At 36.0% G+C, this 27,913-nt stretch overlaps 1 protein-coding gene across 1 annotated transcript in view; it reads right to left on the bottom strand.

The window, feature by feature from the left end:
* Nucleotides 1-27,913, bottom strand: part of EDNRA (endothelin receptor type A) — a 38,359-nt gene that overhangs the window by 6,890 nt on the left and 3,556 nt on the right. The window contains exons 2-6 of the mRNA XM_039355667.1: nucleotides 26,970-27,401; nucleotides 16,053-16,177; nucleotides 11,339-11,537; nucleotides 2,917-3,069; nucleotides 1,761-1,894 (exon numbers count right to left, since the gene is read on the bottom strand). Coding sequence (XP_039211601.1) covers nucleotides 1,761-1,894; nucleotides 2,917-3,069; nucleotides 11,339-11,537; nucleotides 16,053-16,177; nucleotides 26,970-27,356 — 998 coding nt within the window. The 5' untranslated portion in view covers nucleotides 27,357-27,401. The remainder of the gene's footprint in view (nucleotides 1-1,760; nucleotides 1,895-2,916; nucleotides 3,070-11,338; nucleotides 11,538-16,052; nucleotides 16,178-26,969; nucleotides 27,402-27,913) is intronic.

Below are 27,913 nucleotides of genomic sequence, written 5' to 3'. Positions count from 1 at the left end.
GAGGATTTTGGAGGGAGAAGGAAGGAGATGCGAATGAGAAAGAGGGAGGGAGGGAGGGAAGGAGCCTAACCCTAACTCTAAACCCCTCCACTGGAGACCTTTGGATCCCCCCCAGACCTCCCAACCTGAGCGACATAGAGCTGGTCACACAGCCCCACTCCCCCTCCGACAGTAACCACAATGCTGATGTGGCCCTCAATGAAATCAAGTTTGACACCCCTGATACAACAGAACAAGGGGGGGGGGAGAGAAGATGATATAAAAGGAGGGGGAGAGAGGAGAGGATATAAAAGGTGGAGGGGCGAGAAATTTGTTAAATGAGATTTGCCCCATTTTATGACTTTTCTAGCCACATTTGTTAAGTGAATCACTGCAGTTGTTAAATTAGTAACATGGTGGTGAAGTGAATCTGGTTTCCCCATTACTTTGCTTGTCAAAACGTTGCAAAAGGGGATCACGTGACATCGGGACACTGCAACTGTCATAAATATGAATCAGTTGCCAAAACATGCAAATGTAAATCACATGACCCTGCAATGGTCATGACCCCTGCAACGGGATGCTACAATGGTCATAAGTGTGAAAAATGGTCATAAGTCACTTTTTTCAGTGCCATTGTAACTTTGAACAGTTACTAAGCGAACTGTTGTAAGTCGAGGACTACCTGTACTTTATCACTTTTTTCCTTTTTTTTTTTTTTTTTGGTCATCAAGTTTTTGACACTTTGCTAGGCTACTGGTGATATTCGAATATTGCCATATCCTAAAAGTGTACAATCGGTGAAAAGGTTGAAAAGCCTTGGTCTAAAGATACAAAAAAAAGCAAAGAAAAAGAAAACAAATCTTGATATACAAAGGTAAATTACAACTGTGGCTCCTGGTTGGGTTGTACTTTCCTTGAAAAAGCTATTGAGCTAGTTGTGTTTATCCTGGATTCATGGCTCTGATAAGTGCAATCACTGAAGACTGGCCAGAAGAGCCTTTGACCAGGTTGGATGTGCATAGTTGTGACTCTTCTGGAACAGAAGTACTGACTATAGTGAGTCACATTCCTATCATTTGCTGGTTAGACTATTTAACCTTACACAGGATGCCCTTAAGTTTTAGGGATGTCCCAAACTTATAGTTGTCATTGAACACAGAGGCCTGCTTGCAGTCCGGTGGAAGCTGGTTCAGTACACTGCACCTATGCTGCAAAAACTGCTTTGATTGCCTACAAATCTTTGGGCTCAATTAAAGATGATGGTCAGTATCTATAAGGCTCTTTTTTGCTCAATTCTTTGTTGCTTTGGGAACATCTATTTCAGGTGGCTTCTGCTCATTCTATATGTGTTAGCTAAGGAGTAGTTCAGATGTTCATTCCTTCAAGAATGGGGACAACTCATACTCCATGACCTGTTTAATTGCAGCCCCTTCACTTAGGAGCTATTTGCTCCCAGAAGTGAAGATGGCTTTCACCTAGAATTTAGTAAAGCAATAAAAACAGTGCTTTTCTGCAGGTCCTTGAGAGAGGAGAACCTTAAACAAGGCAACCAACAGTATCTTGGGGCAGCTGTTAACTGCTAAGGAACATTATGTTTTATGTTGATTAAATGGTCATGTTTTTATTATCACAAACTGTACAGAATTCATTAGTAAGCAGCATATAAATACTTGTATAAAATATAAATAATAAATGTTATGTATTCATGTTAACTCACTTATTGTGTTGCTGCATTCATCTATCATCAAATTATTTAATATCATACATTAAAATAATACCTGAGGAATTCACATCTATTGGGGTCTTTGTCGTTATACAGCATTGATCTCAGTATCTGGCTTAGATGCAGAGGAAACCAGCAGAGAGCAAAAATTACAACTAAACAGAAAACTGTTTTAGCAACTTCTCGGCGCTATGGGGGAAAAAAAGACAATGATCTGCAATGAGTTTCAACATAATTTAACATAATTTAACATACCAACATTTCAAAATAAGAAATATCAAAGTGGTTAGTAATCAGATTGTATCCACATGCTTTTAAAAAGCTGTATTATTTCATCAAAACTTAAAAAATATGGCAAGATACAACAATACCAAATGTTATAAGTTATCAAATTTTGTGATACTGTAGTCTCCGAGCACTTAAAACAGAATTAATCTTTTTCATCAACTTGATATTCAGGAATTTGGTTTAAATAATACAATTAAACTAAAGTTAAATTGAAACCCTTGACAAATGCAGTGCTTTTATATTGATAGAATGATGAAAAATCAAAATAAAGAATTCTCTTAGAGAAAGATGACATTTCTTGATAATGAAATATTAGGAAATTTGGTCCCTGATGTTCCCATTCAATTGACATTTTGAAGAGCTATAAAGACCTGGCTGTCCTTCCAGGCCTTAGACTATTCATTAATTTCTTTTGGTTGTTGGCATCTGCTTTGTTGGATGCCAGTTGTGGGCAGTATATTTTTTGGGGGGGGGGGAGAGACCTTGCCATTTTCACCATTTTGCTCTTCCTTTTAATTTTCTCAGTCATCTTGTTTTGTTATTCTTTGGTATACTAATGTTATACTGTTTTGGTGTATTGTGAACTGCCCAAAGTCATTTGAAGTTGATCATTATCAAATAAATGAATAAATAAATGGTTGGCAATTATAGCAGCTGAGACCCAACACCCAAAGTAGGTATTAGATCAAAAAAGATTTTTAGTGAACAAAAATTCCATGTAGGAAATAATTTGAACTCTGTAACAGGTTACCTGCATTAATTGCTTGCACTCTTAATTGTCCTAATGTTCTGATTGCCCAACTATACTAAGTCAAAACACATTTTTCTGTTCTCAGAATGAATATTGATGATATCAAAAGTTTACAGGATAAAACTTTTGTGACAGTGACTGGAAACGCATGTCAAAACTGTTTTCTCCTTACCTGCTTAAGATGTTCACTGAGAGCAATTCTCAAATTACTCTTCCTCCTGTTTAACATTTCACAGGTCATCAGGGTATAAAAGAATGCTGTGCAAGCAAGTGGCATGCAGAAATAGAAACCAAAGAGCCACCACTCTTTTACTTTAATGTATAACTGCAAAGACATCAAACATGACAGGTTGTGGCTAAGTAACTTGCAGTACCATTCTATAATTTCCATAGAATATACGGCTACATTCTTTACCAGCTTTCTCAACTAGAAGCTTCCAAAACTGTGGATTTCAAGTCTCAAGATTTAGACCAATGACTATCCTGTTTGAACATATTTAGCTGATTCTCACTTCTGGAGAGTGCCAAATTGAGAAATTGTTCTACCCTAGGGGTGGAACCATAGCTCCTTTATGACTTCTGGACTTCAATTCTCAGGGAAATAAAGTCCACATGTCATAAAAAGGCTATCATTCCCCACCTGTGTTCTACACAGAAGAGTAACTGGCATAAATATGACCAATTAGAAACTATCTAGGAAAATATCTCTATTTTTGCCATTGATTTGAAAAGACCATCTCACAACAAATCACAACAATCAGGATTGATTTAAGACATTCTGCTGCCTGAAATGCTACATATTTCTCCTGTTTCTAAATAAATGAGCTTTGACCAGTCATATCAGCAGAATTATCTCAGAAAAGTTGTTGAACATTTAGCACCTGGATGATAGCAGAATACACATGCACTAAACGTACATTTTTGCATATGTTTGAATTTTTCTAATATATATGTCATAAACAAAATGGAATAATGAGAATGTGATTTAATTTGAAGTAATAATGGAATTAAGTTGCATTATTTACTGGTTCATAATACATCTCCCTAACACATTTTCCGAACTTATTTGGAATAGAAAGGCTAACAACATTTCTGCATAAAAAAGCAGCCCAACACAAAACAATGTCTATTTAGAATTAAAGCTACTGAAGCTATTGAATGCATCAAAGCTACTTCTACTGGTAAATTACTCTTTGTTGGGGTAGAAGCTTACAATTCAAAGATTTGAATATCTTTTTTAAAAGTCTCACTATATTCAGAAAATATTTGCTCCAAAATAGCTATAAATAGAGGTGAAAGCAAATCTTTATCCCACTATTCCTTTTTGGTAATTGCACAATCTTTAATACCCCCCCCCCCAGACATAATACACACATACACATTCTATCCATACACACTAACATAGGCAACCAGATCACTGCATCAGCAGAATACATAGCATTGGACTATATTTTTAGTCCAACTACATTTTAGTCCCTGCTTTCCAGTAACATACTTTATTGTTAATTTGCATGAAAGATCCAGTGTAATCTATTGATTAAGGGTGTTAGATTTGGACCGGAAAGTTCTAAATTTAGGTCCTAATTAACCATTAATTAACAATTAATTAACCAATTAACCATTTTCTCAGTTCAGCCTATCTACAGGGCTTTTGTGAGAATAAAATTAGTGGAAATTCTCCAGATCTGACATCTTGAACTCCCAGAGGAAAAAAAAGTGGGCCACAAATATAATAATTAAATAATTAACTAAAGAAAGTTCAGCCAGAATCAAATTTCCATTCCTACATTAAAGTCAAATGATGACTGTTAAGGCTTCAATGGGTAATTTTAAGCAATGTTAACTTAGATAACTTTTCTATTTCATGACTATTCTCCAGAGCACCTGTAGGGAGAACAAGAAGCAACAAATGGAAACAAACCAAAGAGAGAAGCAACCTAGAACTAAGAAATTTCCTGACAGTTAGAACAATTAATCTGTGGAACAATCTGCTTCCAGAAGTTGTGAATGTTCCAACACTGGAAGTTTTTAAGAAGCAACTGGACAGCCATTTGTCTGAAATGGTATAGGGTTTCCTGCCTGAGCAGGGGGTTGGACTAGAAAACCTCCAAGATCCCTTTCAACTTTATTATTATTAAAATTTAAAAAGATACAGTGATATGCTTTTGATATGCTATTGCTCAAGAACAACTCCACTACAGTTTTGTTTTCTCTATTTTTAACCACAATTATTCTTAAATATGATAAGACCAACGAATACGAGCTCATTGCCTACAACTATGATTTCATCAGAAAACTAACTGTGAGGAAGAGACTGCTGTATACTTTATTGAGATAGTCTTTAGTAACAAAGTCTTGCAGGTTTGCTTCAATCTTCCTTTCCCTCCCTCTTGAACTCCAGGGAGTCAGCGGGTCTAGCCTAACTCTCTTTGTATTTTGCCTATCTGGACATAACACATATTTTTTTCTTCACCTACTTGCCTCATGTTCTCTGGACTCCTCCAAGGTCACCTTCCTGGCTCCCCTGACTAGGACATTCCTTCTCCAGACAAATGAACATCCTGTACAGACATGCATAAGTAGTCTTATAACTGTAATTTCTTTAGATGAACTGAGTGGCTGGATTCATATAATGTGCTAAGTCCTAACCTGGTTGCTTTTGGTTTATCATGTACTCACTCATTATTTGTCATGTATAAACTAGGCTGGACAATGCTTAAACAATCCCATTCTATGTTTTATGTGGAGGCCACCTGTGAAAAATAATGTTAAGTGCCATTCCTGCAGTTATCTTAGTCTCTGAACTGCTATATAATTTGGATTTATATGCAAACAACTGTGATCTCTGCTATTTCTTAACCCAGGGAACCTATAATCCTCCAGATGTTGTAGAATTAAAACACTCAGTAGTTTCTACACAGCAGAGCAGATGACTGGGTGCAATACAACATACCCCTATCTCACCTTAAGTATCTTCTCATATAAACAAAAGAAGAAATAAACTAAAACCAAAACACAGAGTGTGGACCAGGCTGAATTGGTAAGAGATGTATAAGGAAGGTGTTTAATCAGCCTATTGAGTCTCTTGAGAAAGGAAGAAGGTAGGAAAAAATAAGAGAATTCTCTTACAGAGAATAAGAGCACTTAGATTCTGATCTGTCTTCCGTCTTTCTGTATGTGTTGTGCTTATTGGTGGATAGCATTGTATTATCAAAACTGATTTAAATCCCAGTGATTAAATACCTCCTATCTGTATATTAAAATCAAAGAGCACCAGGAGTCATGTGAATTGCCTGTCTAACAGAAAGTCTGGCCTGTTACCTTTTAAGGCGTTTAAGAATGACTTTGATTCCAAGAGGTCCAGGTTAAGAATGTCTTCTATGTATAATTGGGCCCTGCTATCAGCTGAAAGATTAAGTGTCTTGCTTATATGTCCAGCAAAAAGAGGCCACTTAACATGTCTTAGTCTGGAAAATGTGGAGTACAGCCTGCTTTTTCCAGTTACTCTGATTCTCTAGTTGTTTTAACCCCCTGCCTGGAATGTAACCCTTTGCATGGTATGCTGATCATGTGCAGGAAGAAAGAATCGGTGGTCTGAGTAAATATCAGTCTTGCCTATATGCATTTTCTGTTCATTTCTATATATAAGTAGCAGGAACACAGACAAAAACATACACTTATATGTCAGGTGAAACCGCTCTTATTCCTAATTATTTGTTATGAGTTGGATTGGTATCTAGGGGATTCTTTGTTCCCATCTCCTTTTCATTTAGTTGTTTATTCTGATGCTATTTTCCATATGAGAATATCATTACGCAAATAACTATGTTTGGCTCTTTGTAGTCAGAATTCAGCTATTTTGTTTATGCATAACTAACCAGAAAAGCTAACTTTGGAATTAGATTAAACCTTTATTGTGATTAATATACTCTTAATAAATGGTGCTTTACTTTTTCTCATTTATAGGCATTGTTTCCATGTGAAGTAAGCACACAAAAATAGGATTTCCCCCCTTTCTTTCCTTACCAGATCCTGCTATATGTATTAAAGCTAAAGTTTATAAAGTTCCCAACCAACATAGTCTTTCTGACAAGTGATGCTATTGAGAATGCTATTAAGAATGCCTCTGAGACAATTTTAGTTAGCTAAATGTAGCAACAATAGAACTAAAGGCAATTTTAATGGCATGCTTCTTATTAAAAGTAGGCAAAGTTAGCATAAATGTGATCCAAATGGATTCTCCTAACAAGGCTCTTTGATCTAGATTTCACAAATTGATACAACATCTACATGAGTTGCACCAATGTAAGTCTAGCAGAGTGGGCTGCTCCTGAAGTTCCTTCAACCGAGCACTGTATCCAGTACATATGTAGAGGAGATATCCTTATAACAGATGATAACAGAACATCTTCAAGACAGATTTTGGATACTCTTATGCAAGCACACATTGAATATGCCTTCATAACTGGAAATGGCAAGATATGCAATCCAAAATTGTATTAGACTAATTCATCACACTGGTTCTTTTAATTTATCTCTTCCTGTTAACTTGATCTGCAGATTAACGTGTACAGCAAATGATCAGTGTTAATGGTTAAAATGGCTGCTGGGTCTTTTTCTGCAGCTAAACTGCACAACAGCCTGTCCGCTGTTATTCAAATTGTTTTTGCATACAAAGTTAGTACTATTCTTAGTGCTATTCTGAAATAGCACTATGCCCGTCTTAAAAGAACACAACTATCAGCTGACTGCAGCCATGCAAAGTACTTGCACAAAATATAAGAAGTTTTACAATGGCTACAATGATGGGTCCTTTTCAACTTTTATATTAAGGTACCTTACACAAGGCCAAATGGATCTCTCTTTTCTACTATTATTTGAAAGGCAGCAGTTCAAAACTTAGTCATTTCCAGCCATAAATTTATGATGCTCTTTATAATAAAAATTCCAGGAGGATAGAACCCAAGGCTTTTAGATAATTAAATGACTCAATCGGAAGACTCCCAGGATGAAAAATCTGAAGATTTTTACAAACAAAAGGATAAATAGTTTTTTTCCCAAAAAGGCACATCTTGCTAGAGAAAAATTAATGCTAAAAAGATGAAAAATTAATCTTATTTAGCATTTAAAATGTGAGATTTTGAAGTTAAGAAGTAAACCGAGATGTCTTCAAATTATAAATTAAAGCTGTTAAAACTTACATAGATTTTACAATAAACCAATGTTGTACTTTGATATAAGAGGCATAGGTATCCTTTTATCTACAGCAGAGGTCCCCAGTTCTAGCAGCTTTAAGACCTGTGGACTTCAACTCCCAGAATTCCCCAGCAGCAGTTGAAGTCCACAAGTCTTAAAGTTGCCAAGGTTGGTGAGCCCTGGTCTACAGTACGTAAGTCCACATGAAACTAGTTTTCTCCTGGAAATATGCCTTTTCCCATGTTGCCTAAGGCATTTGGCCTTTTGGGATTTAGATTCTAGGATAGTGGTTCTCAACCTGTGGGTCGGGACCCCATTTGGGGTCAAACGACCATTTCACGGGGGTCGCCAAACAACGCAGTCCGCCATTTTTCCCCCCTTTTCCTTAGCTGTGCTACTCCCTTTTATTCTATTGGCTTTTGAAAGCCAATAGAATAGACTCTCTTGAATAGAGTCTAATTCTATTGGCTTTCAAAAGCCAATAGGAATTGTCCAGGCTGTCTCTGCCCTGCTGAGCCCGCCAAAAGTCCCATTCTGCAAACGGTGCTGCACCAGTTGAGTAGTCCTCAACTTACGACCGGTTGAGTAGTCCTCGACTTACGACCAGTTGGGGATCGCAGCATTAAAAAGGACAAATATTGGAAAAGTGGACTTAAAAAATAATGAAATGTTTTCTAAGAAAACACAAAAGAATCATGAAAAACTATTACGTTTTATTGATATTAACCTGCACAATTTATTCAAAGATTTGCTATAAAATATATGAAGAGGTTTTAGCCTTAATTCCTCCTTTTAGTGCCTTAATTCATGTATTTAAAATCCTCTTTGACTTGCTTCAGCTTGGCTGGCTGAGAAATTCTGGGAATTGAATTCCACAAGTCTTAAAGTTGCGAAGGTTGGGGACCTCTAGTTTAGACACATCTCTCTGTGTGTATTTTATTGTCTCCAAAATCCACAAGAAAAGATAATTCTTTGCAGTCTAGGGCATCTCTTAATATAACTTTGAATGTGTTTGGAAAGGTAAGAGAACTAGCTATTTTTCCTAAGTCAAAATGGGAAGGATTTGACAAATCATAAGCAGTCATAGTTATCTTTTCTGTAGTGCTTTGTTTTGTTAAAACTTCCAACAGCTATAAGAGGAATGCCAGAGGAAGAAACTATTTAACTATTTCTAGCTGGTTCTTCCACGTACTCCCTCTTACTGCTTCTTTTTTTATGGAAGAGATGAGATTATGGTCCATTCAGAAATGGGATGAGGGAATAGTCAGAAAACTAAAGCTCCCACTTTAGGGAGCTTTATTCTTTTATGTAAGGTATCAGGGATTCAGGAAAAAATAGAAAAAGTATCTAAAACAACAGGTATGTTTTCATAAGGAGTTACTGAAATATAGCTTGACAACTGAAGAGATGAAAACCTTGTCCTTTGTTGAGTTAATCCAGGGGTAGGCAACCTTGGCTCTTTTATGACTCCTGGACTTCAACTCCCAGAATTCCTGAGCCAGCATGACTGGCTCAGGAATTCTGGGAGTTGAAGTCCAGGAGTCATAAAAGAGCCAAGGTTGCCTACCCCTGAGTTAATCTATCCATCTTTAAGTTGGCAAACTGCCAGCTTTAAAGTTATTGTCCTTGCCAGATGCTGCTCTGCCTTTACAGAATCTGTGTTGCTAAATCAATTATACATATACAGGCAGTCCTCGACTTAAAACCATTCATTTAGTGACTATTCAAAGTTATAACAGCACTGTGACTTATGACCAGTTTGATACTTATGACCACTGCAGCATCGCCATGGTCACGTGATCAAAAGGAGGTGTTGCAACTGGCATTATTTATGACGGTTGCACTGCCCAGGGGTCATGCGATCATCATTTGAAACCTTCCAGTCAGCCTCTGACAAGCACAGCTAACAGGGAAGTCAGATTCATGTCACGATGGCATGATTCACTTAACAAAGGTGGCAAAAAAGGTAATAAAATAAGGCAAACCTCACTTAAAAACAATTTTTGGACTTGACTATGCTCATAACTTGAAGACTACCTTTATATGTCCAGCAAAGAGAATGTTTAAGCCTTCCAATTTGACTGCCCTCTCTTTTTAGCACATCCTAGCTTGCAGAAAAAAAAATTACTTACAACTATGACACTATAACAGGAGCTGGGCAGGTCCAATTGTAAAACTCTGCCTCCTTCTATCTATATTATATTTCATTCTGTCTCTACTATACTTCATTGTATCATAACCTGAGCTGAATAAAGATAGATGGATGGATGGATGGATGGATGGATGGATGGATGGATGGACGGACTGACTGACAGACGGACAGACAGACAAAGATACATGAGTCACCAACAGCATATTTTCAATACATAGGCCACAAATGCTTCATTTCAAATTCCTACATATTATTTTCAGAAAGCAAAGGGGTGGGGGGAGAGTTACTTCCACCATTTTAGTGTTCTGCTATTTCAGCCTGTTCTACAATTTGATTCCATTGTTTCAGAGTTCCAGTTACAGCCCTGTGATACAAATAATAAGGGCCCCAAAGTTAAGGATCAAGTCAAAGGTTGCAAACTCAGGAATCTACACTTATTACATTACACCTAATAGATTACTGGACCATTATATCTAACTCTTGAGAGAATCACCAGTGAAATTATGGCAAACCAGAAATCAATGTATAGAGACTATGAGTCCACATCAGCCTGACACAGCCGATAAACACTACAACAACCTCACACATTTATAGACACTTGATCTTATCTAATCTGCAATTGCTCTTGGATGTTGTCAGCTCAAGGAGAAAAACTTTAATGTTGGTACAGCTATGAATGATTTAACACTTTCTGAGTCATAGCGTATATACATATATATATATATATTTCCTAGATTTTTGCAACTCTGTTCAAGAGAATTGTTATCCATACTGATCAACCAAATGCCTTTGGAATACTCACAAGCAGAAAATAAAGGAAACATTCCTTCTTATATGGTTGTTCTTCTGCAAATAGTATTTGGAGGCATAGCTATCTGGTAAGTTTGGGCCAGTCACTCTGTTTCAGCCCTAGAAATAAGGCAAGGGCAAATGACCCCTCAAAATCTTACTCCACAAAATGCAGGGGCTACTCCACACAATTGTCTGGAGTCAGTACTGAGTCAAAGGCACACATACGCACACACACCTATCTGAAACTGATATTTGGGGCATACCACCTACCAATCCATAAGTAACACTGAACTTTCAAGACTAATAGTCTTTGATAAATTTGTTTTTTATCATCCCCCCACCTTTTACTTACACTTTTTCTTAATTCTAATTCTTTAAATTAGGATTGTTACTGATTAAAAGACAAACAATAATCACAACAAAATTGTTTTGCATAGCTGATATAGTAACGTACTTCCAAGAACTTGTTGCTTGCTACTAGCAAACAGGTTTTGAGCCGTTTTTCATTATAAACAAAATCAACACTGGTGAAACCAATTGCTTCTGGAATAGCCAGGATGAAGGAAAGAATCCAAATACAAAAAATTTCAATAGCTGTAGTCAAAGGGACACCAATTCCCTGGACACGACTCCAGGAAGCAACTGCTCGGTATCTAAAATAAACAGAGAAATTTATATTATCAGCTTCAGCTCTTTATAAAAGTTTTCAAGACAGGCATAATACATTAACAGGCACATTTTAAGATTCTTCAAATATGTGCTAGTAACAAAAAATTGGTGAAAATACATAGTTGACAAGGTAGTCAAGAATGAGCAGATTAAAAATATGGTGGGATTTCTGAATACAAACTGATAAAGTCTTGTCTCATAATAGACCAGATTTAAGGTTGGTTGAAAAGAAGAAAATGTAGATAATTGATATGGGAATACTAGGAGATCATAGAAGACAAAAATTGGACAAGATTATCAAATCTGAAAATCAAAGTTGGCATAAACCAGCCATGATGGTCCCAGTGGTTATTGGCATTCTGGGTGCCATACAAAAAAAAAACACAGACAGCATTAATGAAATTTCCATCTGTAAATTGCAAAAGGCCACCCTGATTGACTCCTCATATGTACTATGTTGATATATTATGATATCCTAGGTTCCAGGGAAGAACTTGATGCACGTTGTTAAGAACTGGCAGCTATGATTTTACATTGTCAGGTATATATAATAATAAAAACCTGGAAACAGCAGAATAGAAGAGAAAGAACTAGAGAAAATGAAATACAAAGACTTGCAAATAGAGATAGAATGGCTATGACAAAAGAAAGCAAAAGTAGTACCAATAATAATAATAAATGCCTTGATAAGTTGAAAAGAAAGACAAAAAAGTCTAAATACTGAACATTGTAATACCTGGAGGGAACAGAAGAGAAGAGAATAAACTGGAGATAAATCACAAAATAGAAAGACCTGCAAATAGAAGTAGAACGACTGTGGCAAAAGAAAGCAAAACTAGTAGCAATAGTAATGGGTGCCTTGGGTCCAAACCCAAACAACTGGAGCAACACTTGAACACCATCACTATTACAAAATCACCCAGTTGCATAAGGCAGCTTTACTCAGAATACCTTATATCCTGGGACAATACCTTTAACACCATGAAACATCCACATCTGCTTATCCCAGGTCCTTGGGAAGGACTTGATAGCTTAATAAAAATGCCAAATCTAATCTAAACATATGGCTGGTTGTGCAACGGTTATACACTACCTTGACACTTCTTAGGTCCTTGGTTCATACTTGAATTATTACATTTCCACCAGTTTTAGATTGTGAATGTAACTGTAGATTACCCACAGATAATAGATCTCTAAAGTAGTTTCTTGTAACCATTTATCACCACAAGATGCACACCATCTCAAAGAGAGACATTCCAATGATAGATATTCTTTCTCTGCCTTGCCCCTGAAAGTTTAAGAAGAGAGGGCAATTTTCTTGTAGCCAGGACCAAACTTCTCACTTCCTTGGCTTTTGGCTATAAAGGATTTGACTGGTGATATCAATGATATCACTGATATGGCTACAGCTAAAACTGTAGACATTATTGAAATGTATTAATGGACAAAATGGTTGCTTTAGTCATACAAAGTCTAGTGCAGGGGTAGGCAACCCAAAACGCTCAAAGAGCCACTTGGACCCGTTTCCCACTGAAAACAAAACACTGGGAGCCACAAAACCCTTTTGATATCTAAAATGAAAATAATACTGCATATATCCTTTTTTATCTTTAATGTGTGTGTATATATATATATATATATATATATATATATATATATATATATATATATATATATATATGTGTGTGTGTGTGTGTGTGTGTGTGTGTGTGTGTGTGTGTGTGTGTGTATATATAAAATAAAGGTAAAAAATGATATATGCAGTGTTATCTTCATTTTAGATGTCAAAAGAGTCTCTCTGTCTCTCTTTCCTTTCTTTCCTCTCTCCCTTCCTTTCCTCTCTCTCTTTTCTCTTTTTTCTTTCCTCTCTTTCTCTTTCCTCTCCCTCTTTCTCTCTTTCATTTCCCTCTTTCCTCTTTTTCTCTTTCTTCTCCCCCTTTCTCTTTCCTCTCCCCCTTTCTTTCCTCTCCCTCTTTCTCTTTCCTCTTTTTCTTTCCTCTCCCCCTCTTTTTCCTCTCTTTCTTTCTTTCCTCTTCCTTTCTCTCCCTCTTTCTCTCTCTCTTTCCTGTTTCTCTTTCCTTTCTCTTTCCCTCCTTCCTCTCTCTTTTCTCTTTCTCTCTCTTTCTCTCTCTCCTCTCTCTTTTTTCTTTCCTTTTTCCTCTTTCTTCTCCCCCTCTTTCTTTCTCTTTCCTCTCCCTCTTTCCTCTCTTTTTCTCTTTCCTCTCCCCCTTTCCTCTCCCCTTTTTTCCTTTCTCTTTCTCTTTCCTCTCCCTCTCTTTCTCTCTCTTTCCTCTTTCTCTCTCTCTTTCTCTTTCCTCTCTCTCTCTTCTCTCTCTTTCTCTTTCCTCTCTCTTTCTCTCTCTCTCTGTAAAAGTAATCCTGATCTATATGATGGTATCTTATATGGCTGACACAGTAACATGAAAAGAAGGGGCACAAACTAGATGCATCTTCTGGTAATCTTAGAGGACAGTGTGATCTTTGTAAGCAATATAATCCTGCACTGAAAAGTGAGCTGAGGAACTGACTTGGGTGTTCCTGAACTATAACACCTGCTGATGGGACTTTGGGAGTTGTAGTTCAATCCTATCAGGAGGATCAAAGATTTCCTTCCCAGATATATAAGATGTTTAGAGAAGACATGGGGAAGAACATCAATAAAGCTCCCTTATGCCATTAATCTTTTGTGCAGGAGCATAGTGACTTAATGGCAATGAAATTACCCTGGTGAACTGGGAATTGCCAAAGATTATAGCTAACAATGAATTTAGCAAAGTGCCTGTGGCACAAAACTCCAATTTATACAAAGTATGGGCGTGGAAGGGGAGCAGGATGGGAGGCAGCGGCTCTGGTGGTGGTGGCATGGCCTGGCCGCCGCCCTACCACATCCTCAGCCGAAGGGGTGGGGAGGGGGAGCAGGATGGGAGGCAGCGGCTCCGGTGGTAGTGGCCTGGCCTGACCGCCGGGTTCTCAGCCAAACGGGTGGAGAGAGGGAACAGGATGGGAGGCAGCAGCTCTGGTTGTGTTGGCTTGGCCCGGCCACCGCGTTCTAAGCCGAATGGATGGGGAAGGGAAGCAGGATGGGAGGCAGCAGCTCTGGTGGTGGTGGGCCGGCCTGGCTGCTGCACCCGCCACATCCTCAGCCAAATGGGCGGGGAGGGGGAGCATGACGGGAGGCAGTGGCTCCAGTTGGTGGTGGCGTGGCCTGGCCGCTGCGTTCTAAGCCAAACGGGCAGGGAGGGGGAGCAGGATGGGAGGCAGCGGCTTCGGTGGCAGCAGCATGGCCTGGCCACTGCATCCTCAGCCAAACGGGCAGGGAGGGGGAGCAGGATGGGAGGCAGCGGCTCCGGTGGCGATGGCGCGGCCCAGCTGCCACCCCGCCGCGTCCTCAGCCACTTTGCCGTCGTAAGAGGAGGGCACCAAGGCCGGGTGCACCATGGGCAGCTGTGCCGGCAATGGGGAATGCTGCCGCAGGGACGTCCCAGCCTGCCACCAGCCCCCCCGCCCTCGCAGCCCAAGGTCTCCTTCTCCTGCAGCACTGCTGGCGGTGGCGGCAGGAGGAAGGCCAAGAGGACTGTGCAGCAGGTGGGGAAAGGGCCAGGCAGGTGCCAGGGGGAATCCAGTGCCTGTGAGATGGCCAAAAGGCGCAGGCAGAGAGGGGAAGCTCGGGAAGACCCCGGCTACCCCCGTGACTAACAGAGGCAGCAGCGGAGCAGGGTGAGGGGAGACCTGCCAGGCAGAGAAGAGGCACCCCGAGACTGGCCACCCACGGCTCCTTATCAGGGACACTTTTCCAGCAATCCTCCCGGCCACCATGTGCAGTACGAAGAAGGAAAGAGGTTTGTGGGCAGTCCCACAAACCAAAGAAGTTTAACCAATCAATTCAAACTTCATGAGAAGTTTGAATTGATTGGTTGAACTTTTTTAGGCCCACTTTTTTTTCAGACTGCACATGGTGGCTCAGGACAGGGAGCCGCAGGAGATGGCTGAAAGAGCTGCATGCGGCTCCGGAGCCGTGGGCTGCTGACCCGTGGTCTAGTGTATCCACTCAAACCATTAATTCCTCCAATGGAAAAAAATGAGCCAGTTAAAGAATCAGGGATTTTTTAAAGAGGTGAAAAGCATTTAAAGTAAGGTGGACCTTCAGTTTTCTCTAAAACACACTTATTTGGGGCCTTGGGGGGGGGGGTTGGGGATACCTTAGATGTGATATGATCAAAATTGTGTCAGATAATTTCATGGCCATTCCTTTGGTTCACTTTATTAAAAAAATATTTTGGTGTCTTACAACTAATCAATGAAGTATTGTCAGACTGAGAAAAATAATATAATGAAATACAACACAGGATGAGGAGCCGAATTTGAAAATTAAGCAAAAAGCTATTTATCTAAATAAAAATTTAAAAGTCCAGGTCATTATATAATATTCAGTTATGGATTATCTTGATAATTTTTCATGTATGAAAAATATTCACAGAAGGGAATAATGTATTTCTTACCTGTCCACACTTAGAGCACAGAGATTAAGAACAGTGACCCCAACAGATGCCTTCTGAATAAAAGGAAAAAAACGGCAAAGAAATTGTTCAAAATGTATCATCCCAAAGGCCGTTGGAAAATGAAGCTAATAAGACAGAAAAAAGAAAAAGAAACAGTTAAAATGTACATATAAAAAACATGAGCACACAATGGAACCAAGGAAGGTTTAAGCTATGGTATATGCAGTATTATTTGTACATTACTATTACGATATTGTAAAACTGAGCCTGAAGTCCCCACATTTTAGCATGAATTGCAATGTACTTCAACCTGCTGATTTCAATGGATTCAGGCATTTATAACTATCCTAAGCCACAATCAAGAATATTACATCCTAGAAAATGAAGTATGGCCAGTGTGATTCTGATGATTGCCTGAATAAAATATTTTTACATATTTTAGAAAGGGAAGTTTATTTTCTAGAAATACAAAATAAATATGCAATGAATTTTAAGCAATGTAGCATTATTTATCAATAAACATTCCTACAAGGCTTAGATGACAATTGTGCTCAAAGCATTATCTGTCAACTCTAATCCAAGGTTTCATACATCCAGAAAGCCAGAAAAATGGCAGGCAGGCAAGCAAAAGAGGAAGGAAGGAAAGAAGGAAGGAAGGAAGGAAGGAAGGAAGAAAAAGAAAGAAAGAAAGAAAGAAAGAAAGAAAGAAAGAAAGAAAGAAAGAAAGAAAGAAAGAAAGAAAGAAGGAAGGAAGGAAGGAAAGAAAGACCTGACTCTTCTAAAACTGTTAAGTCAGCTGAAAACTTGTCACCCAAAAATTCAGCATGTGGTCTTGGGTAAGGCAGGCAAGCCCTTCCATAAATCACGATGTCAGCATAAATTGACATTAAGAATGCCTACTGGGAAGGAAAGGTGTTACACTGCTCTTCTGGAGCAGCTAATACATTTTGTCCAACCAAAGGACAACAGCAGTAGATTACTATCACTTCCACCAATATACAGAACTCATGGAAAACTAAAGTGGAACCAGGCCTTTCTGGTTCTCTGATATGACTCTTCCGATCTTTTACAATTTCCTAATGATTATATTCTAAAATCTATTTACTAAATTGTATCCTTTGTATCAAAGGATGGCATTCTAGTCATTGAGGTGTACCACATAGAGAAATGACTGTGATGTTGTTGACTTTGGCACAAATGTGGTAAATCAAATGACTCTATTGATGTATCCTCATCCATTATAAGACTCCATAGCAAATTGTGTGGCACATCAGAAACCCCAGGAAAGCCTAATTGCAAAAAATTCTTGGGAAAACAGGTGGAATGTGATTTAATTGCCCACTTTCCCCCCCATCCCAGCTTTCCAGCTGATATTTCTTAGCCCAGCCCAAGTGGCAGAATCAGACAATAGACAAGCACTATTGCAACAGGATTTGGGGTTATAAGCTCTTCAGAGTTTGATAACCTAAGGGACAATAAGGAAGTTTTAGAGGCTTGCTGGCAGCTGCTCCCACAGATAACACCAGTGTGTAGCCATTTAATCCACACCTGATGAAAACAATGTGACAGAAGCAGCACATGGTACATTCAGAATGTCTTCCACTTTAAATGGACTGTAATGTGGCAACAATCAGATCAATAACTCTGAAGAAAAGAAAGTCCAGAACAAGTACATATCTTTCCCAAATATACTTGAATTCCCATATATATTGCTTTTTCTTCCCAGTTTTTTGTTCAGTGGGTTGATGTCAGGGATTCCATGTGTATAATATATTCACTGGGGAGACTTTGCTGAACAGGTTTTCAGGGCAGGCTAGCAACCTAATGTAAATCCTTCTTTTTTTTCTTCTTATAATATTTTGTTGGTGAAATTTAACAAAATTTAATCCAATCTGCTTTAATAGATGTACCATTAAATACTATATATCTTTATTAAAGTTGAAACTATGTTTCTCAAAATAAATTTGCTGAATAATGTCTTGCATAGTAGAATTCTGACCCCAAATTTATAAATGGAAACCAGAAGCTTTCAAATATTTTAAGGTTTTGCTTCTAGAATTCAGGAAAACTGACCAGACAATTACAACTTATTGAGCTTTCCCTCTCTCTAACCTTGGTTATTTCATTTTGTCAAACAAGACACAAATGCTGATAAATTTTACTTGGATGAATTCTCTAAAAGTGACATTATTTGCACATGAACCTCAGGAAAACTTCAGAAAACCAGAGAAAATTCTCACAGTAGGTGCCAATTCTAATTTCAGTGAATCAAATATTCTTCTACTTGAGCATTGCACTGAACTGTAGTAGCTTGATCCTATGAACATAATTATTCTTATTTAAAACTCAGCATGTGACTTAATAATTTATTCAATAAACCAAGGTTATGGAAAAAACTTCTTAGCATTAAGCTTGAACCTAGTCAAAATGTTTTAAAGTAATAGAATAAAAAATTAACCCAATACATATTTTAAAGACTAAATGAAGATCAAATAAAACTTCTATAAATGATATAATCACAGATTAAGTAAATGAAAATAGCCTGACAGTTACTTTAAACTTTTTCTCTTTTTTGTATCAAAATAAAGTATACAAAGTATGATCTAATTGCCAAACCTTATGTACAGTACTATCTCTATATAAGTATTCAATCAGCAAATTGAGCACAACCTTCTAGAATACCCAAAAGTAAAATTAAAAAAAATAGGGCCAGGAAACAAGCACTGTAAGGAATGAATATTTCAAGTTTCTACAGGGCATCAAGTATCTGAAAAAAATAAGAATAAAATTGAAGGAGGAGAAGAAATCAACTCTTCAGTGCTTCAATGAAATTCTAATAGGAGTACATCAATCCAAACAACAGCATTCTGGCACCATTAATATAGTGCTGCATTTTTTTCTATATTTTGCAATAAGTAAAATATGGCCTACTATTTAATTTCTTGGAATCTCAGCTTTCATATTTTTTTTTCTGCACAGGATTGGAATGGGCTGTGACTGATTAAAAAAAGATCTTAGAGTTATTATGGACTCTATTTATTGAAAATAAATTGCACCCTTTGTGCACTTACTGTATAAAAAGCGAATTTTCTTTTTAGGACATGAACTTCAATCAGGAAATTAGAAAATAGAACTGCTAAAATAACAATGTTTTTTTTACAAGACTATGAGGAGACCACTTTCAGAGTATTGTGTATAGTTCCAATCACTGAATTTTAAGAAGGAAAGTACAGAACTAGAAAGGATAAAAAAGACTGTTCATACAATGATATAACCAACATGATTAGGGGGTAGATGCTTCTTTTCCAAAAAAAAAGGTCACAGCTCTTGGAGCTTTTTAGCTTGGAACAAATGTAAGGGATGATGTGGTAGGGGTTTATAAATCATACCATGGTATAGATTATGTGGATATAGACAAGTAAGGTTAGAACATCTGCTGAAATTAATTGCAGAAAAATTAAAAATCAACAAAAGCCTTTTTTTTGCACCATCCATAGTTAAAAATAATAGAATAGCAACATGTATAGACAATTTTAAAAGAAGATCTGACAGGTTGCTAATGACAGCAGAAGGACTGTCACTACTTTGTGCCTTAATTCTGGTTGTTCAAAATTCAAGTTATTTGAACTATTTCGATCAAGGCCAGAATTGAAAAATCATCAAATGATTCAAAGTGCAGATTCTGCAAAGAAGCAAAAGAAACAGTAAGTAGATCATATACTCAGCTCCTGCAGGATTGCACAAACTGATTATAAACAACAGCATAACATAGTCACCCAAATGATTTACTGGAACATCTGTAAAAATTATCATGTACCAGTAATAAAAAATTAGAGGGAAGATAACATTGAAAAAGCAGTTGATAATGAGTGGGTTAAAATATTGTGGGCTATTTTAATCAAGACTAATAAAATTTTGTCTCATAACATACCAGTTAACAAAGTACAAAGAGCTGAAAATCAAAACTGAAAGATTATGGAATAAACCAACAGCGGTTATCAGCAGACTGGTTGCCATATTAAAAAATCTGGGACAACAGTTAGAAAATCTGTGCACTGTTAAAATCTCCATCAGTCAATTACAAAAAAACCCACACTGCTTGGATCCGCAAATATACTATGCTGAAACATTATCACATTCTAGTCCTTGGGAAGAACCTGATGCAAATAAGGAACAATATCAGCTAGAGAACTGGCAACTGCAATACCACATTGTTGTGTATATAACATCTGTCCATTCCAAGTTTTTGGGAAGGACTCTATAGTTGAACAAAAATGCCAAATCCAATCTAATTATCTGGCTGATTGTACATCTGAATATAATATTGGTAATAATTAAATTTATATGCCATTTGACCGCCAGTGACTCAAATACATTCAGTTGGCCATTGAGTAATTGAAAATGCTGGATTAGATAGGCTTCTGGCCTCATGCAGCAGGAATCTCCTTATGACCTATGTTCACATACCCACACATCTCTAATTAATATTATTTAAAAACATTCATGATAATTTTTACATGTGCACACATTCCTTGACTTTCTTCCAAATCCATGCATATAATCAGGAAAAGTGATCTAAAATTTGTGTCAATGGGATAGAAATGACTCCCATGAGTTAATAAGAACCATGTGGATGGAAGTCTGGCCCAAAACATATGTATCTAAACGATTTCCAAACAAAGCTTAAAGTTTGTTCTTATGCCAAAACTTCGGTCAGCTAGAGTTCAATTTACTTTCAAAGAATGCTATTTTTTTTAAACTTATGGCGTAAGTAAATCTACTGGGTTAAGAAGAGTTGTAAGAAAGGAAATGGTTATTGAAGAGTGGTATATAGAAAGAAAGGCAAGCTTAGGTCAATATCAAATATTAATTAAGATATGAATGTTCACAAAGACCATTTCTCCAAAGGGATCATTTATGTCATTAGGCAGAATCCCCTGGCAGTGCAAGCACCTGAAGAAAAACAGATGGCTGTCCAGTCTCTCCATAAACACATCCAGCAAAAAGGATATCGCTGTCTCCTTTACATGTGGTTCATTTTTATAACACTTAATTGGAAATTGCTTTTAATTAACTTTATTCCATATTCGGCACCCTGGTCTAATTGAAATTAGGTCTTGACCTTGTGTGTGACACCCTTTCACTATCTGAAAAAATGTAATATGCTTTTTCCTATATGATTTAATAACCAATCCCAACCATCCTCAATGCCCTTCACAGTACCTCTTCCAGTTCCTCTGATTCTGATAAAAGTGGACATAATACTCAAGGTTGGTCTGACCAATGAAGAATACATAAACTATGAATAATTATTATCTGGGAACTTCTTTTCCAAAATCTATATTACAATGTTTGTTCATGTTGTGATAATCTATTATTGCAACATCATTTTTTACAAGTATTATTACTAGGCCAGATAATAGCAGCTGGCTATATTATTTCCCTTTCTGATGAAGAACCTGCACTACACTTGTGTAAATTTATCTATTATTTTTACCTACTTCTGTAATTTGTGCCATCTGCAAATTTGAAACTATCTCTTTCTCATCATCTAAATCATTAATTAAAATATTGAAAATATCCCAAAAGGAAATTTTATAACTTTGAAATATCACTCCAGTTCATGGATTACTTGCTATATCTCTCCAGTTTGATATCATTTAAGTTTGGCTTTCCAGACAGTTGTGCATTCACCTAATAAACTTACATGCAACTCATATTTAATCAACCTTATAATAAGAATATAAAGACAAATTATTCCCACAAGCTACTAAAGAAATCACAAACTAATAATTGTTTTCAAAACAACTTGTTTATTATGCGTTCTAGCATCTTCCTAATATGGTGATGGCAGTTGAGAATTTTTTTCTTCTTTTTTCAAGAGATGAGGGTTTATTCATTTCCCAGGCTATATCGATCTTAATGGCTAGCTAGTCCATCCATAGTTTCTTACAATAGCCTAGCTTGCGAACCATTGAATTCAGATCTGAACTCATTCAACGTCAGCAGATATTCCTTACATATGTTTCCATCTAAATTCAATTCCAACTGAACCACTTCTTCAGAACTGCTGAGTATGCCATATATCTTCTTAGAGATGAATGAAATAAAACATGAGTAGAAGAATTAGGAATTATTTTATTATCTGTTAGTCTTTTGCCCAGTTTGCTCAGTATGAGATTTTCACTGAAATTAAGTGGGATATTCTTCATACAAAGCACACTAAGCAACTTTCCATGAATTTAAAGAGAAAATATCTTAATAAGAAAAATCTTGATAAAACCATTATAATTTAACAGAAAGTCAAGCCTCATTGAAAATACAGTAGTGGAACTTTTGAGTAAAAATACTGTAAATTATATTTGTAGCCACCCATGTACAATGTAATAATTTCTTGTGCATATAAAGTTGCACTGTATTATTTAACAATTTTGGAAAAATATTAAATGTGCTTATTAGCAACATGTAGTAAAATATCTGAGTGATAACTGCCATAAGTTCCCTGTGTGTATATATATATATAGCAAATGTACTATTTTTTTACACCTGTAGAAATTCTTCAAAAGAGATGTTTTAGAACATGTAGAATTACTTTAAAAAAAGCTTTATAACAATTAAAACTCTTGGGAATTTTAAGACTTGCACAATCCTACTAATCTGTAAAGTCCATGGATAAAAAAGTAGGGATGTTTTTATTGGCCTGGCAAGGGGAAAAAGGCAAAAAAAGAAAAAAAAACTGATTAAGATAATTCCTAAAGAAAAAGAGTCATGCTGGGAAGGGAAAAGAATAAAAAGACAAAAGTCAAATTAAAATAAAGAAAAAGTGTGTACAAGAGATGCACATGATAATACTACTTTCAATACCTGAACAGCTACAACTCATACAAGAAAGCAAAGGATGCTACTGTTTCAACTAGGCTTGATGAGTTTGCTTGAACATTGGCAGAAAGCTGTTAATAGTAGAACAATGGGACAAAAAAATGGGACAATAGGACAAACAATGGGACAAAAAATTAACAGAATGAAGTGTCACCTCATCTGCAGATCTTCAAGCAAAGGTTGTACAGTTTAGCTCTCAGTTCCTGAACTGGGCAAGAGGTAGAATAGATGGCAGTTACGAGCCTCTTCCAACTCTGATTCAATGTTTGAAGGGCAAGTGGGTATGCTAAAATGTCTATGAACCTACTGGAACAATTGCCCGATTAAGGGATATTAAAGAAGTATTCTTGGTTTATGCATTAATTAATCCATAATTCTACTTTTAAAAAGTATATCTTATTTCTTAGTTGAAATACATAAATTGAACCAGGCATAAAAATATTATATAAAGCAATATTATGTAAAGCAACAAAAATAAGGCAAGAGAGATTAGGTTTTATTTTTTGTTTCTACACAATTCTCTGCCACCAAACAAAAAAGAAAAAAAAAGAACTATAGAAAATAAAAGAGAGGTGCAATAGAACACATATTATCAAAGTAATACTTTACTTCAGCCTTTTTATGCTAAGCGGAAACTAATTAAACTAATTAAACCTTCATCAGTTCAGTGAAGGTTTAGGAGACTTTTTGTCTTAGTAGATATCACAGAACAGAGGAACAATAGCCTTTCCCCTCTCTCAAAATGACCCGTTTTCAAAATATCACATCCTCCTACCACAATGAGATTTTAGATTTTAAAATCCATAAAGGCTAAAGCTTGTGAGGCAATGTGTATGCCCAATCAGCAGACTGAAGTTAAAAATTTTATCCTTTCCATACTGGGAAAAACCCAGAGAATTGCAGAGGAAACCATGTTCTATAAAGAAAACAATCTAGATTACAACCAAAACCTCATGCTAACAAATGAAACTATAGGAAGGTCATAAAACCAGAAGCCAATATTTATGTATAAGGGAATTTTAATGTTATAAGTAATGTTTATATGTGTGTTTTTGAGGGTGTTTATAAAGAATGATGGATAAATTTTAAATAATATAAGTATTATATTAGAAAATGTTCAGAGTATTTTATAATGTGTCTAATGATTGTGATTTGATGACAAAGAAAGAGGGATAGATTTTATATAATATAAGTATGATATTATGGAGATTGAATGAAAATTCTAGATAAGTAGTGTATTTCTAGATATAAATTTTTTATATATATATATTGGTCTTAAAGTATTTTATAATTTGTTTAATTATTGTAATTAATTGCTTATGGTTTACACGTGTTTAATTTTTTTTTAAGTTTTAATTAAGCCTATATTCAGCTCTGGGAAGGTTGGGGGAGGGTTGGGGTGGGTGGGGAGGGTTTGGGGAGGGGGATTTTCCTTTTTTCTTCTGTAAAACTTCAAAAAACTTTTAATAAAAACAAAAACAAAACAAAACAAAACCCAGAAGCCAATATTATCTTGAGTTTTGGAAGATCGGGAGAAATAACCATTAGGTTCCTAAACTGTAAGGACCAAGAAATAGCAAAAAGAAATGGAAAAACTGAGATCAATTTTACCTTAAATGCTTCCCAGCCCCTCAAGTAATTTTCAGCTAATTTCAGACTTGGACATGAACACATCATAAATAAGAACTACAGTATGCCAGTTCTGATAACTTGGAAGTGTTAGTTTGAAACAAAGATAACCATATTCTTTATACAAAAATAGACTCTTCATGCCTAAAATAATAAACATTGGCTACATGCATGAAAAAAGCTATGAAATGAATATTAGAAATAGAATATTTGCTCAAAAAGTAAAGTAAATGAAAGCTACAAAACTTTGTATGAAAATTAGGACACACTATTTACAGTGGGTTTAAAATAAGAAATATTTGGAAGATTTTGAATAGTGAAGTTTTTTATTTCACTATAAAGAGTAAGTAATATATCAATTTTCATACAATCCAGTTTTTGCATAGATGGTCTATATTTTAACAAGAGCCAATATTAAAAATTACATTAATTATACTGTACCACATAAGTATTAAAGATCCTTCTGTAGTAACAAATTTCTTACAATAAACAAGCATGTTACGTTCTGCATTAAGCCAATGATTGTGCTGATATATTTCTCTTTTACTTGTTAAAAATCAGTTGTGAGAACTCTTGATGTGACATAATAAAAGAGAGTTGAATCCTTTGCCTCTTTATGTGATTCTGATTCAATTTAGAATTATATACATAAAAATTTTCTTCCGTATTGATCTCATCTCTAAAGTTTGGTCACAGGCCAAACTTCCTATGCCCCAAAGAATACTATTTTTTCACAAGAGAAAGTATTTCTCTTCTGTGTCTCATGATATTGTTTCCAAATACAGATCTGATGTGCGGTTTTTAACATGTCTGCTTTCTAAATAGCAATATTTAATTATCCTACAGTAGACTGCTATATTGAGTACTATTTATACACAAATATATTCAAAGTTCTTTTATTTCATCCATAAGTCATAAAATTTTAAAGATATAAACAAAAGAAAGAAATCATAAAAAATTATGATGAAACTTAGTTCATTAAATAACAAATTATATATAAATCCTAAAAAAATTCCAAACTTCCAGATAATTGCCTACCCGAATAGTTTCATATTAGATATCTCTAAATATTTAGACAGGGATATATTATGGCTTTAAAGGCAACAAGTCCAAAGCCCAAACTCAACTATTAATGTTGTGAAATATATCTTAGTTTAAGGTCTTGCAACTTTGAAGATTCCTTACACTGTAGAACACCATCAGCAAGTGCTATATGCAGTGTTTTTCCTTTCTTTTTCTATTCTTCCAAGCCCCAAAGACCATGTAAGGAAACAATCATATCTTTGTAAATATGCTTTACTGTCCACCCAACTCTTCAACTTCGAAGAAAGACAGAAAGAAAGAAAGGAAGAAAAAGAAAGAAAGAAAGAAAGAAAGAAAGAAAGAAAGAAAGAAAGAAAGAAAGAAAGAAAGAAAGAAAGAAAGAAGCTATTGCTGTCTCTTATTGCCTGGTGAAATAAAGAACAGAAAGCTAAGATTCTGTGTGCCAGAAAAAAAAATATGGGATGTTTGTTGGAAAATAAAGGTGAAAACCTTAAAAATGAAAAAAAAAAAAAATCCAAACTACCTTTTCCAATTCGGCAGCATAATTGTGAAGATGTTCCCTGGCTATACTAAGTTCTGATGTATGAAAGTGAGTCATCTGAATGTCATCCATAGTGATAATCCACAATCCATGAACATTCAGAATTGTCATATATATTTTAAATAGCATGATAGATAAAATTATAAGCTCTGAATAACACAGTAACAAAAAATCAATGACATTTAGCATGAAAGTGGTTAGCAATACAGAACCAAAATAACTAAATAACTATAAATAGATTGAAATGTGTCCAAGACATCAGTAACGTTAGATACAGAACTCATCCCTCACCATCTGCTTGTCCTCTCCAAGCCATTTCATTCTGTGCATAACAATAAAGGAGAGTATTGTTTGTGTTGTTAGTAAGAACTGATTCGCATACATTTCTTACCACAGAAAGCTCTGTTCTAAAAAAAAAGGCGTGTTACAAGTACTTTCTTAGCTAATATTAAGTAACTCACTTTACTTGAAACACTGTTATGTTTATAGTGAAATGCAAATGACTTATTTGCCACAGACTAAATACTAATCATATGCCCACATTCTCCCACATTGAAGAAAATGTGTACATTGGGCATCAGTTAACATATATGAAACAGGCATCATATGTGCAACATAAGACTTTCATGTTCACCCTAACCACAATGAATTTCAAGTTCACTTGTTCACTTGCTAAGTATTTAAAAGTCTGTCTCATATAAAAAGTTTTTTTTACACATATTCCTCCAATGGCCATAAGAAACAAGAATAATTTATGTATGCAAAACTATTGTTACACATTATAATGCTGTAAAAACTATATAAAGCATAGCATGGCATATTACCTTATATACATGGATAGGGATATCTATGATGATGTAGATGAGATCTCCCAAGGCCAGACTAGCTATCAGTGCATTGGGTCCATTCCTCATGCATTTGTTCTGGTAGATTATCCGCAGAAGAGTTGCATTTCCGACAAGCCCAATGATGAATACCGCACAAGAAATTACTGTATTGATATATTTAAAAGTATTATCTATTTTGGGACGGCTTGTACAATTACTCTTGTTAGTGTTGGGTTGACTGGCAGGAATAATTAATTTATCTTCCATTTCTATGGCAGAGGTTCCAGAGTCATTCAGGCTGGAAAAGTCTCTTTCTGAACCTTCACTGATGACAGATCCAGTTGCAAAAAGTGCCAAGGTTATCCAAAAATGAAACGTTTCCATTTTTTTAAATCCTCAAAATCAAGAAAATATGTTTTACTTAAAAACCTACAAAGAAAAATAATGTTTATGTTGTAGTACTAGCACTATAATCAAAGCTTCTATTCGGTTAAACAAAAAGAGACATGTTTTTATTTTTAAAATAGATAATCAGAAAACAAAATGTCAAGCACAGGAAATCAAAAATCTAGGCAGTTGAAATGAATATATAGCTTTATTGCAAGATATATGAATATATAGCTTTTTTCAAGAATCTGAATTACAAAGTCCTCAACTTACCACAGTACATTTAGTGACTGTTCAAAGTTACACTGGCACTGACTTATGACCATTTTTCAGACTTACAACTGTTGCAGCATCCCCATGGCCACATGATCAAAATTCAGATGCTTGGCAACTGACTTATATTTATGATGGTTGCAGTGTCCCAGGGACATCATGGGATTACCTTTTGTGAATTTCTTACAAGCGAAGTAAATGGGAAAGCCAGATTCACTTAACAATGGTGTTACTAACTTACAACTGCAGTGATTCACTTAACAATTGTGGCAAGAAAGGTA

Source organism: Crotalus tigris, unplaced genomic scaffold (assembly GCF_016545835.1).
Source record: "Crotalus tigris isolate CLP2741 ecotype Arizona unplaced genomic scaffold, ASM1654583v1 scf7180000018716.860359, whole genome shotgun sequence".
Lineage (NCBI taxonomy): Eukaryota > Metazoa > Chordata > Lepidosauria > Squamata > Viperidae > Crotalus > Crotalus tigris.
This window is presented reverse-complemented; position numbering and strand designations above follow the sequence as displayed.